The sequence below is a fragment of the Sorex araneus genome, chromosome 1, assembly GCF_027595985.1.
Source record: "Sorex araneus isolate mSorAra2 chromosome 1, mSorAra2.pri, whole genome shotgun sequence".
Taxonomy (NCBI): Eukaryota; Metazoa; Chordata; class Mammalia; order Eulipotyphla; family Soricidae; genus Sorex; species Sorex araneus.
In genome coordinates this window covers 156,303,615-156,315,616 of record NC_073302.1, presented here as the reverse complement: position 1 = coordinate 156,315,616, position 12,002 = coordinate 156,303,615, and the positions used below count along the sequence as shown (strand labels likewise).

The 12,002-nt window shown below is 46.0% G+C and overlaps 1 protein-coding gene and 1 pseudogene across 1 annotated transcript in view; both read right to left on the bottom strand.

The window, feature by feature from the left end:
• The window catches only part of JMY (junction mediating and regulatory protein, p53 cofactor), a 99,664-nt gene extending 96,610 nt beyond the window's left edge, over positions 1-3,054 (bottom strand). Inside the window, exon 1 of the mRNA XM_055130412.1 lies at positions 1,857-3,054. Within this exon, the coding sequence (XP_054986387.1) occupies positions 1,857-2,909 (1,053 nt within the window). The 5' untranslated portion in view covers positions 2,910-3,054. The remainder of the gene's footprint in view (positions 1-1,856) is intronic.
• A 6,166-nt stretch (positions 3,055-9,220) lies between these two features.
• Positions 9,221-10,290, bottom strand: LOC101541721 (eukaryotic translation initiation factor 3 subunit H-like; annotated as a pseudogene).
• Positions 10,291-12,002: the final 1,712 nt, after the last annotated feature.

The following is a 12,002-nucleotide window of genomic DNA, read 5'->3' as shown; positions in this document are numbered from 1 at the left end:
AGGAGGCTACAGTTTTCTATCCTATAGCTGGATTCAAGCAAGGTTAACAAATGACAGACAACACAATGTCAGAAATACAAACATCATAAAAGAAAGGCACTTCCCCACTTTAAGGAAACCTCAATTTATATTAATACTAAAAATAATTAAAATGCTGAAAAAACATCTTACGCCATTAGGGTAAACTAAAATTATCATAAAGAATAAAGTTTTCAGGGGCTAGAGCAATAGCACAGCGGGTAGAGCATTTGCCTTGCACTTGGCCAACCTGGGTTCGATTCCCAGCATCCCATATGGTCCCCTGAGCACCGCCAGGGATAATTCCTAAGTGCAGAGACAGGAATGACCCCCGTGCATCGCCGGGTGTGACCCAAAAAGCTAAAAAAAATAAAGTTTTCAGCAAAAACTGTTAATTAAGTAGGCATGATCTCAAATCATAGACATTTTACATGGCAGAGCTCCCTATCTTCCCATACAGATCTATTTCCTACTGTTCCCACTTATTTTAGGGATTATAGTTTGAAAAAGCTTCCCACAACTTTTTCTCATAAAGTATAAAAGTTTTATAAAGATTCCTGCCTGGTCGTTTTTTGTTCTCACTAAAATAAGAGTGAAACATAAGCCATCCATAAATTCTTGTGATATTCCTAGACTGCATAAAGCCCTTAAAAGTATTTGCATCCAACTGTCAGTTGGTGCTTTTGCAATAAAATGGGCCAATCGTTTGGAGGAAAACATCTTAAATTTGCATAATTTATTATGTTAGTGAAATAAGTCAAATACAGTATCAGAGTATATCTGATGATAAATACTGTTATCAGAGGGTGGGATGAGGAGAGAAACTGGTGGAAGGTGGTCTCAAACGGTACGAACTTCCAGTCAACCAGGCCGAAGGGATTGCTGAGTGGGTAGGGCGTTTACTTTGCACGGGGAGACCAAGGTTCGATCCGGGCATCCCATCTCACTCTTAGGAGTAATTCCTGAGAGCAGAGTCAGGAGTAACTCCTGAGCATCGCCGGGTGTGGCCCCCAAACAAAAAAAGGTAAGCGCCAGGGATTTAAGGTACAAAATCATGCAAACAGCTACCATAAATATATACGGTATTTATACCGTATAAAGTTATGGGTAGATCATGAGTCTCAGTACAAGACTTTTTCTTTTTATTGTATCTTCATACGATGATGAATTCTTGCTGAACCTACTAAGGCATAATCAATTCACAACATACTATATCAAGCCAACATGCTATAGGTCAGTTATTTCTCAATAATAGCGGGGGTGGGGGGTAGAACTTGCCTAAACACCAAACTACATATGGAGAGTAAACAACGACCAACTCTGCTCTATCAAACAAACTTTTCAGAAAAAAACACCATGCCAACAGCATGAAGAGTTTCTATCTGGGAATTTCGAACCGGAAAGAACTTCAGGGGCAAGGAGAAATGTGCCCTTTATTTCCTCCGGGCTGGAAATGTGGCCCGATGGGCAACATGAGGCTCTAGGTTCAAGTCCCAGGACGTCAAAAAAAAAAAAAGTAAGGAGAAAGAAAGAAAGAAAGAAAGAAAGAAAGAAAGAAAGAAAGAAAGAAAGAAAGAAAGAAAGAAAGAAAGAAAGAAAGAAAGAAAGAAAGGAAGGAAGAGACAAAGAAAGGGAGACAAAGAAAAAGAAAACAAACTTGTTTCTTCAAAGAGGCTAAGTGATTTGCTGGTAATTTTAATACGGTACTCAACAGAACACTTACAGTCACATCTCCCCTGTAAAGGAAAACCCAGACTCATGCAGGGTCCTTCGAGGTTTTCCTACCACCTGCTTCTGCTCTCCCCAAAGAGCGACTGAAGCCCTGACCAAGTTCTTACCTCCTGGATGCGCTTCCTGGCCCGCTGGAGTACTTCTTCGTAGCCCTTCTGCCGCAGTTCACTAAGGCTTTCGTAATACTCCTCGGGGTCGTCGGTCTCGGTGAAGAGCACCTGGGAGAGGATCTTCCACCCGCAGGTGTCCAAGCCGTGGCCCAGGTAGACCTGCAGCTGGTAGCACAGTGTGTCGATCTCCTGCTCCGTCATCTCGGGGGCGCCCCCAAACAGCACGGTCCACATGCCCGACGGCTCCTCGGGGAACACGGGCAGGCAGGGCTCCAGCTGCGAGTTCACCGAGCACAGCTGCTGGTGCACGGCGCGCAGATCCTGGAAGGAGAAGAGGCCGGCCCAGCTGCACTCCTCGGCCGCCGACTCCAGCTCGGCGGCGGCGGCGGCGGGCGGCGGGGGCTCGGCGCCCGCGGGCGCCGGGGTGGCCGGGGCCACGGGCTCTTCCTTCACCAGTTCCAGCACCTCGATCTCCTCGGAGACGGCCCCGCAGGCGCTCACGACGCGCACCGACGCCACCGGGGCCTCCTTGGGCGACGGCGGGACGGCCGCCGCATCTTTGCCTTCCGCTCCTCGGCGGACCGGGCTGGACTTGGCCCGCACCGGGCTCCGGAGCGGGCTCTCCGCGCCTTTGGCGGTCGGGCTCCGCAGCAGCGGGTCGCCCCGCAGGCTGCGCGCGCTCCGCGGCGAGCCGCCGCCGCCGCCATCCGCCCAGGCCGTGCTCCGCCGCGGCCCGGGGCTCCTGCCCGGAGTCGTCGCCGACGCGGCGGTGTCGGAGCGGCCCTTGGCCGCCGGGCTGCCGGGCCCGCGGGTGCCGTCAGCGGGCGCGGGGGTGCCGGGCAGCTCGGCGGCCCCGCGCGTCCCCGCCGGCTCCCTGGAGCCGCTCCGCTGCCGCTGGGCCGTCCGGTTGTGGCAGGTGATGGCAAACTTGCCCTCGATCTCGTTCCAGGCCACAATGAAGACGAACTTGTGCTTCTCGCGCTCCTCGAACACATGCGGCCGCACGGCCACCCAGTCCGACTCGAGCGTCTCCTCCAGCGCGAACGACATGGTGGCTCGGGCGCCAGGCCGCGGGGCAGGGCCGCTGACCCTGCCCGTCCGAGGACTCGCCGGCTGGCTGCGCCGCGCCCACCGCTCACCCTCGCCGGGCGCCTTCAGCCATCTTAGCGCGCCCGCCGGCCTCGCCGCTCGCTCGCCCGCCCGGCCCGGCCGCTCTCGGACCGACAACGCTCCTTTGTGGCGCGGCTGCCGGGACAGACAATACGCGGCCCCGGAGCAGGTAGTTCACATGGTCACGTGCGGCCGGATCTGTTTACAAGCCCCGCGCTGCCGCAGCGCCTCGCGCCCGCCCCGGCCGCCCCTCGCGCGCGAGGCCGCGGGGCTGCGTCTGCAGCGCTCGGGAGGTGAGACGTGGGGCTCGCCGGGCCGGCCAGGCCGGTCGCGCTCGGGGTCGGCGGTTGGTGTGTCTCGGCCGCTCGCCGGAGCCCGATTCCCCGCCCCTTCTCTTCGGCGTCGCCTCCGTCCGAAGCCGGCCTGAGAGACAGACGCGTCTCCTCAACTCAGCGCCTCAGTCTCGCCACAATGTTGCCATTCGGCTGCTGACGTCGGCGGCTCCACGAGGGACGTAAACATGGGCACGTGCCGCACGCTAGTGACGCGGCGGCAGCGGCGGCGGCGCGCGCGCGTGCGCGCGGGAGTCGGCGCCGCGCTTCGGCGTCCCCGCCCTCACTGGCCCGCGGCCGCGCGCGCCGCTCTTTCCGGTCTTCTGCGCAGCCGCTGCCTCCCGCGCGCTGGGACGGGCGGCCGGCTGCTCTCGGCGCGCTGAGGGGGCCAGGTGTGCCCTGTGGGAACGGTTACCTCAAGCTCAGGAGGAAGAGGAACTGAGGCGGAGGAACTGAGACTTCGCGAGCTCCAGTCGTTCAAAGTGACCCTCCATGGAGGGTATATTTCCCTCTGTTCTCCCGGGGGAGTCAGGAAGGATCATTCCTAAATTCAGAATAAAGTCCCTCAGGATTTTATGGGAACTTCGTGCTGAGCTTCCTAAGGGTCCCCCAGGCCATTGGATTCACCCCTAATACCCTTGAGACCCACTTTTGGATATGAAAGGAAGGTGCCAGGAAACGACTCAGTAGAACTCCAAAAAAAAAAAAAATTAAAAATTAAGTAGAACTTTAGTCCTGTCCAAAAAGGATGGATATTTGCATTTCAGTCCTCGGTGTTCTATTGGTTTTTTCTTTGTACTGTTCCGTAAACCTTGTTTTTGGCTCGCTCGCTTAACTCCTTTTGAAGTCATTGACCAGAATTCGCAAAATGTGCGCAAAACGGAAGGATTCTGCTAGTCGTGCTATTATGTTTTTTAAAAAGACATTCTTAAATTACCTCGAGGTTGGGTTGTTGTCATTCTCTTTCCTATCAGTGTCCAATACATGGTGCAGGTCTTCTGGGTCCCACAGTAAAGTAAATTCTTTTGCTTTTATCTATATTTGTAAAGTATGCAACCCATTTGGGTTAACTGTGCATTGTCTTTAATATTTGAATTTGTCCTGACATCTGAATAAACAGTTGTGAAAAATTAAGTTCCTTGTTGCAGTGCTCTTACTGAATAAAATCTGTCTTGTCATTAAAATGAAAGCGCTACAAATTTCAAAAACAAAATTAACCCTGTTACCCAGGTGAATATTTAGATCTCCATATCTGCTTTGACAAAACAAACAGCAAAGTATTGGGCAAAAGAGAAGGGTTGGTTTATAACTCTTTTCACAGTTCTTTTTGTGGAACTGCAAATTTTCAAAGCTTGTCACTGAAATTGTGTCAATTCTAAAATGCAAATCACATCTACTGTTCAAAGGGCAGAAAGAAAGAAAAATATTGTTGCTAATCTGTAACACCAGCTAAGCAAACAATAGCACATTATAGACAATTACCTGACTTTTCTACAAAAGAGTTACTAGTAAACTAATTTTTCTGATAATCAGTGATAGTGATCATTAGTATGTGATACGTTATAGGTATGAATACTGAGAAAGAATACTAAAGGAATATGTTTATAGTAAGCATTTTTATTTACACATATTAAGATTGCAAGAGTTGGGCTGGAAAGGCAACCCAAAGGTACCGACATGTGCTTTGCATGCAAAGGTCACTAGTTTCAATTTCAGGCACTGTATGGTTTTCCCTCGTACCTCCAGGAACAACCCCTGAGCATAGAGCTGGGAGTAGTTCCTAAGCACCCTGGCTGTAGCACCCAAAACAAAATATAAATAAACAAATTACACTATCAAAAAAATCTGAAAATATGGATTGTGGTTACCAAGGCATTCGGTATTTTCTCACCATACTCTGACCACTGTGTTTTGTCAAAAGAGTTTGTTACAGTCTTTCTCATTTCCTTTGTCTCAGTAATCACTATCCTAAGAATTAAAGGAGACAAAAAAGAAATACCCATGATAGGTTACCTTAGTTCTCTACAATTCTTGCTTTAGGTCTGTACCTGAGTATCAAGCAAGATTTGAGTATATAAATTATTTCCTGGGAATAAGTAAAGCTATAGAAACATCACACACACCATACCAGCTTTGAAAGGACTTGAAAATTGAAAATGATTAAATGATTAACTGAATTGAGGATTCAGTTTTGTACTGTTTCAGATTACACAACGATATTGAGGATTGTTAGGTAATCTGGGAAATGTTTTACTCTTTAATCCTTCTTAGGGGTTGGAGTGATACTGAAGCAGGTAGGGCATTTGCCTTGCATTCCAGGCAGTTCTCCGAGCACTGCCAGGAGCAATTCCTGATTGCAGAGACAGAAGTAACCCCTGAACACTGCTGGGTATGAACCAAAAAAATTCTTTTAATTGGGGCCTGGAGTAATAGCACCGTGGTAGGGTGTTTGCCTTGTACGCGGCTAACCCGGGTTCGATTCCCAGCATCCCATATGGTTACCTGAGCACCGCCAGGAGTAATTCCTGAGTGCACAGCCAGGAGTAACCCCTGTGCATCACCAGGTGTGACCCCAAAAGCAAAATAATAATAATAAAATAAATAAATAAAAGTTATTTTAATAACATAATGTTTGCGTAACAATTTTAAAATTACATGGCATTTTCCTATGCATATTAATTTCATCCTCACAATAACCATATGATGTATAAAATAAGTCCAAGGGCTAGAGAGATAGTACAAAGGTTAAGGCGCCATGCCACCCACCCTGGTTCAATGCACTGCAGTACTTATGGTCCCCTGGGCATTGCCAGGAGTGAACACAGAAGCAGTAGCACAGAAGCAGTAGCATTGCTGGATATGCACTCCCCCTGCATTAAAGAATAAGTCTTTAATTTTATATTTGTGGAAATAACTGCTTAGTTTAATAACCCTGATTAGTTTGGTCACAATCCCAGGATTGGGTCCAGATAATGACACAAATTCAGGGGCTTCATACATATGTCTGTGCCAGTTAGACTCTAATAGGAACAGACACTAAAAAGAAATTAGAACAACTGATGGTTGGGTAGCCGGGGTGCTGTCTACATTTGAAGAAAAGGGCAGAAGCAAGGATAAGGCAGGCTAGTTAAAGAGGAGCTTTAGGCAAAGTTTGTTCCTAAAACAAGTTCCTGCATCTAGTGGAAATGGCTAGACTTGCCCTGAGAAAAGCAAAAGATGAAAACCTGAAAACGCAAATGATTGGGACCTGTCAGCTAACCACACTCCTTGCAGCTGCAGAATGCAGCCCTTCTTGACTGACTCACCACCATGCCTGCCAAGTTTAGCTTATGTGCAACATGAATGTCCTTCCTAGGTCCCTCAGGACTCCAGTGAGCCTCTCTTTCTGAGGAGAAATTTCAAATAGGGAGACTGGGAGACAAACCACAGCTGCTGTGGCTATGGTTGGTCATGTGGTCCCAACCGGTGCCCATCATCTCCCTTCTTCACTCTCTGCTGGCCTCACTGACTCATTAGCTGGTGTTTCCTAAGCTCTCATTCAGAGGGGCCTGAAATCCTGGTAACTTTATATACCACCACTGTGCATAGCCTCCACTACCACATCACTACATTCATCGCTATGAGACTAGAGGTACCAAAAGGTAACCAACTGGGACATTAAAATCCCATACAAGTTCTTCCCAGCACCTGCCCATCATGAAGCAGCAGGCCTGCCTCCACTTTTTGTTAGCTTCAATTGCTCCTGATAACCTACTGGTTCTGCTTCCTTGCTTACACCTGAAGTGTGCAAGTAACTGCTGTTGTAGTTTAATGGAATCTTTGCTGTCCTCTGGTAATAATATACTAAAGAACAAGGTCTCTAACCTTGAAGAATCCATAACTTTGGGGACTGATAGTGGCAAGACTACTTTCTTATTTCTTGGATGTATGTATTTGCCTCTGTGGGAGCATAGTGCCATATGAAGGTCTGTAATTCAACATCTATATGTACCCCAGAGGATGGTACACCACCCCTGACAAAGGAAACATGGTGGTGGGAGTTCATCATCAAGCAGCAAGTGAGATCTTCTTTATGGTGCTCAGAGACTACTTCTGACTCTGTTCAAAAGTGGCACCTGGCAGTGCTCAGGGGACCATATATGATAGGGGAGATCAAGGAAGGAAAGTGCCTTGACCCCTGTACTATTTCTCTGATTGAGTACCATGATTCTGAGATGGTATTTCACATGTCCATTCAGTATTCCATACTAACTCCTCTATTTGGCTAGCAGCTTCTAGATGTCCTTGTATATGACATGACCAGTGGATCTGTAAAATGAGTTTCCTGGTTGGATGCCTTACTATTCCATCTTGGTAGATCAGTCATTCCTTAAACAGCTTCAAAGTATTGCTGGCTGAGACTTATAGGACAAGCCAACCCATTCCTGATTAAGTGTCCATTCCTATGTGAAAAAAACACGATTTATCCCACGATGAAAATGGTCCTGTGCAGAGCATTTTCTGCCAACTGACTGGTTAGTCTCCTTAGGAAAAATGCCATACTGGGGTCTCAGTGTTGTAGCTTTACAGGCAGCTGCAATAGTCAAATAAGGCAATCAAATAACTAGATTGGACTTTGTAGTGGTAGTATAGGTTTTTTTGATTCGCACAAAATCTTCATCTTTGCCCCTGTGATCATGTCATCTGGTTAAGAACAACTAGTCAAATTATTTGCCCAGTTGGATATTGGTGCCTATGGCATATAGCTGTTTTCTGGTGGGCATTAATATATAATATAAAAATCTTACATCTTGTTTACAATGCCCTTCTACGTGTCTTTTCCTTATACCTGCTAGTTGCAGATTATTTTTGGTTGGTTTTGTTTGGGTTGCGTTTTGGGGTCATACCAATTGTGCAAAGGGTTACTCCTGATTCTGTGCTCAGTAATCACTACTGGAAGTCTCAGGGGACCAAATGTGTGCTGCCAGGGATCAATCCAATGTCAGGACGATGCAAGGCATGTGTCTTACCCTCTGTACTATCTCCCTGGCCCCTCATTTTTGGTTTTTCTTCTTCTAGTACCTTTACTATTTGCAATGAAGCATTGAAAAAGGCAAGTATCACCTTTGAGTACATATTTGAAGAAGTGCCGAGTAAATACCTTTACTATTTTTTTTTCATTTTTACTTTCAGCCACTTCTTTTTTTCTCACAAAGCAGATGGTCAGGTGTACTTCTGCAAGCTCTGCCCATGAGGGAGATTTGTCTTTCAGTGACTCATTGCTGTCTTTCACTTCATGACATCACGACATTCAGCCATCATGCAGGTAGCATCTGCTTTTGATTTTTCACTTATTCACTAAAGCAGTCCATCCATAATCCAAGCTAGCTTTCCTTCTTCCTTCTGTTGGGTGAATATGAGACCCATCTGGTTCCTAATGTGAACTGAGGAGGGATTCTACACTCTAGTGGGTGCCAAACAGGACACACAGATGCCATACATAAGTGCCCTTTCCTATCATATCTTCCTTCTCTGAGTCCCAGTCGTATTTCAGTCTTATGACAGATCTATTTTTTAATGACTTGATCCTAATTCATGAATGACCATTCTATATTCATGGTCACTTTATATTTTTTTCTAATTTTATTTTTACTGTATTGTTGGATAGAAAGATTTTCAAACGTACAGATGTTTTTTTCGAAGAGTTGACCAAATGTGACTTCAAAAATCAATGTTAATTTCTTTTCTGGGAACTTTTTTTTTGCTCTTTGGGTCACACCCAGCGATGCTCAGGGGTTACTCCTGGCTTTGCACCCAGGAATTACTCCTGGCAGTGCTGGGGGACCATATGGGATGCCTGGGATCAAACCCGGGTTGGCCACGTGCAAGGCAAATGTCCTACCTGCTCTGCTATCGCTCCGGCCCCTGGAACATTTTTTCTTAGTTGTTCTGTTCTTGAAGAGCCGGGACCATGAAGAGTTTGTCTAATTTTGGGGCTGTGAACTCTGTGATATTCTGACAGTAAGTGTTAATTTGGCCTGCAATGAACAGTGAATCCATCCTGGGTGAGGGTGTGGAGCTGGGGGCGTTTAAAAAGTTTGGACAAATCCTCCTCAGGGAACGGAGTTTCCTCTCGACTCTGTGGCTACATATTCTCTTGCTGGCAACACTGCTGATGCTGATGTTTCCACTGCTGCTGTTTACTTGTCTTTCTCATGTATGTGTTATATTTAACTATATCTTGGCTCATATCATCCACTCTGTCCGTCAGCAGCTGTAGATTTTTCCCCAAATGTTTACTGTTAGCAAAACTGAGCAATTCATGCTTTTCTGCTACAGATGACTTCTTCTCAAACTCCCACATTCGTACATTGATCAGATGTGAATTTTTAATTATAATCGGCACTTCTTCAAACATGTACTCAAAGGTGATGCTTGCCTTTTTCAATGCTTCAGGAGAAAAATCCTTCTCTTTACAAACTTCCATCAGTTTATGAGTCATTCTGTATGCCTTCAGTGAGACAGACCCTTGGGCAGTTTTAATCGGAGCATAATTGAGAACGACACATTCTTCAATGGCATGCTGGTAGTTGAACTGAGAATCCAAAAGTGCCTGGGTGACAAATGAGCCATAGTATGTGAACTGATACCAGCCCATGTGGAGGTGATAAATGTTTACATGGTGCAGGCTCTGCATCATTTCCATCTGATACTGATCATCAAAATCAGTATCTTCTTCCATGTACTGAAAGAATGGAAAACAATTGATAACTTTGAAGCAATCATCTACAGCAAGGCCAAAAGCACACTTTGAACCACCTCCATTCCTTGTTTCCTTCTTGAAAATGTTTGATTATCTTCAATACCACTTGCTTCATGGTTGAATCACCACTGCTGCCTGTGCCTTTGCCTTTTCCTACCGCACTGGTGGTGGAGGTAGAGGAGGCTGCAGCAGAGACTGTGTCTACCTTGCAGATGCCATCTTTCAAGTTGGACAGAACAAGAGCCATATTCATAAATAAAGTATTCCAATATTTTCAGGGCCTATTTAAGTGTTTAATCTGGTTTGGAGATCTAGTATAGGAGGTAAGGCACTTAGCTTGAGCATATGGCTCACCCCAGTTCAATCCCTGGCAACACTGATTCCCTGAGCACTGCCAGAATGACCTCTGAGCATGGAGAGGAATAGCCTCTAAATATCACCGAATTATGACCCAAGTTCCCCACCCACCAAGGAAAAGTGTCTAATCATCTGCAGTAGGTGTTGTGTTCTTGTTTCATAAACTTTGGAGCCTGGGCTGTGTTCATATATTGATAATTTTCATAAAATTCATGCGGTCTTGTTTCCCTTACTACTTACAACTCAGTTCCATAGGGTCTGCTAAAATCTTAGTTCCAAACAGCAGGAATGCTTGCTCTGAAGTCAGGGTCCACTGCAGTCATTCTCGAGTCTGAGCCCTGTGCAAAGCTGGCATCTTTAATGTTGGCTACTATAGGGCAGGAGCAATTCTCATAGGTGTGTAATGTGTTGTCACTAAAAGCCCTAAACTCTTTAAAAGCCCTAAAACTATTCATTGGGAAGGTGATGGGCAAAACTGACAATGCCAAAAATTGGACCAATGCCAGATATTCCCTCATACAGAGCATTTACTTCAGTCCTTTGAGCTATAGCTCTGGCTCAAAAGCTCAAGAAGTCTTTAATATTTGTTTTATTTCCTTTATTATAATAATGGATCTAGTAATATATCTAGTTGTTGTTCGTTTTTGTTTGTTTTGTTCTTAGAATCCACACTGGGTCTCCTCAGACACTACTCCTAGCTCTGTGCTTCTTCATTTTTGGAGGGGCTCAAGGGATTCTGTGGTGCCGTGGATCAAACCCATGCCTCCTACATGCAAAGCATGCAGTCATCCCACTGAACTATATCATCAGTTCTTGTTATTTCATTTGCACAGAATATCCTGGCATACACCTGACTCTGGAAAGTATAAAAACTGCATTGGGTTGGCAAGTACTTGAATTTTTTATCTCCGTCCCTCTGGAGTACTTGTCTTACCAAGGTCTCCAGCATACTAGCATTCTTATTCATCCTGCCAGATCAGCATGAGGTCATCAAGGTAATGAATCAGTATGATGCTCTGCAATATGTCTAGATGATCCAGATGTCTTAAGGCTAAATGACAACAGATGGTAGGAGAGTTAACATGGCCCTGGAGCAAACTGTTTCTGATCTTCTTTCCTGACTGGGGTAGAAAATTACACACTCACAAATCAATGGCTACATACTCCATACCAGAGACCATATTACCTGAGCTTGCAAAGAAACTGCATCTGTCTGGGCTGTAGTGAGCAGGGCTATTTCTTGGTTGAGTTAGCAATAGTCTTGGAAGGCCATCTGGTTCCTTCAAGGAACAGAGCAACAAATTAAATCAATATGCTAGGGACAATCATGCCTGTACCTATGTGAATGACATTAACTTCTGCTATCCCACTCCTGAGTTACGGTTTTGGTTTTTTTTCCCCCATTGTCTTGCTGGGAATTTGAGCAGTTTCAGAAGTTTCAACTTGAACTTTTTTGCGCTGATAGTTCTCACCAATTAACCTAATATGAGGATTTCACCAATGCCATAAATGTTACTCCCAATGATACATTTGGGTACCAGGAAAAAGAGTACACAAACCCAGTGGGCTCAGATTTGATCAAAGTTCAATTTATTACCTACC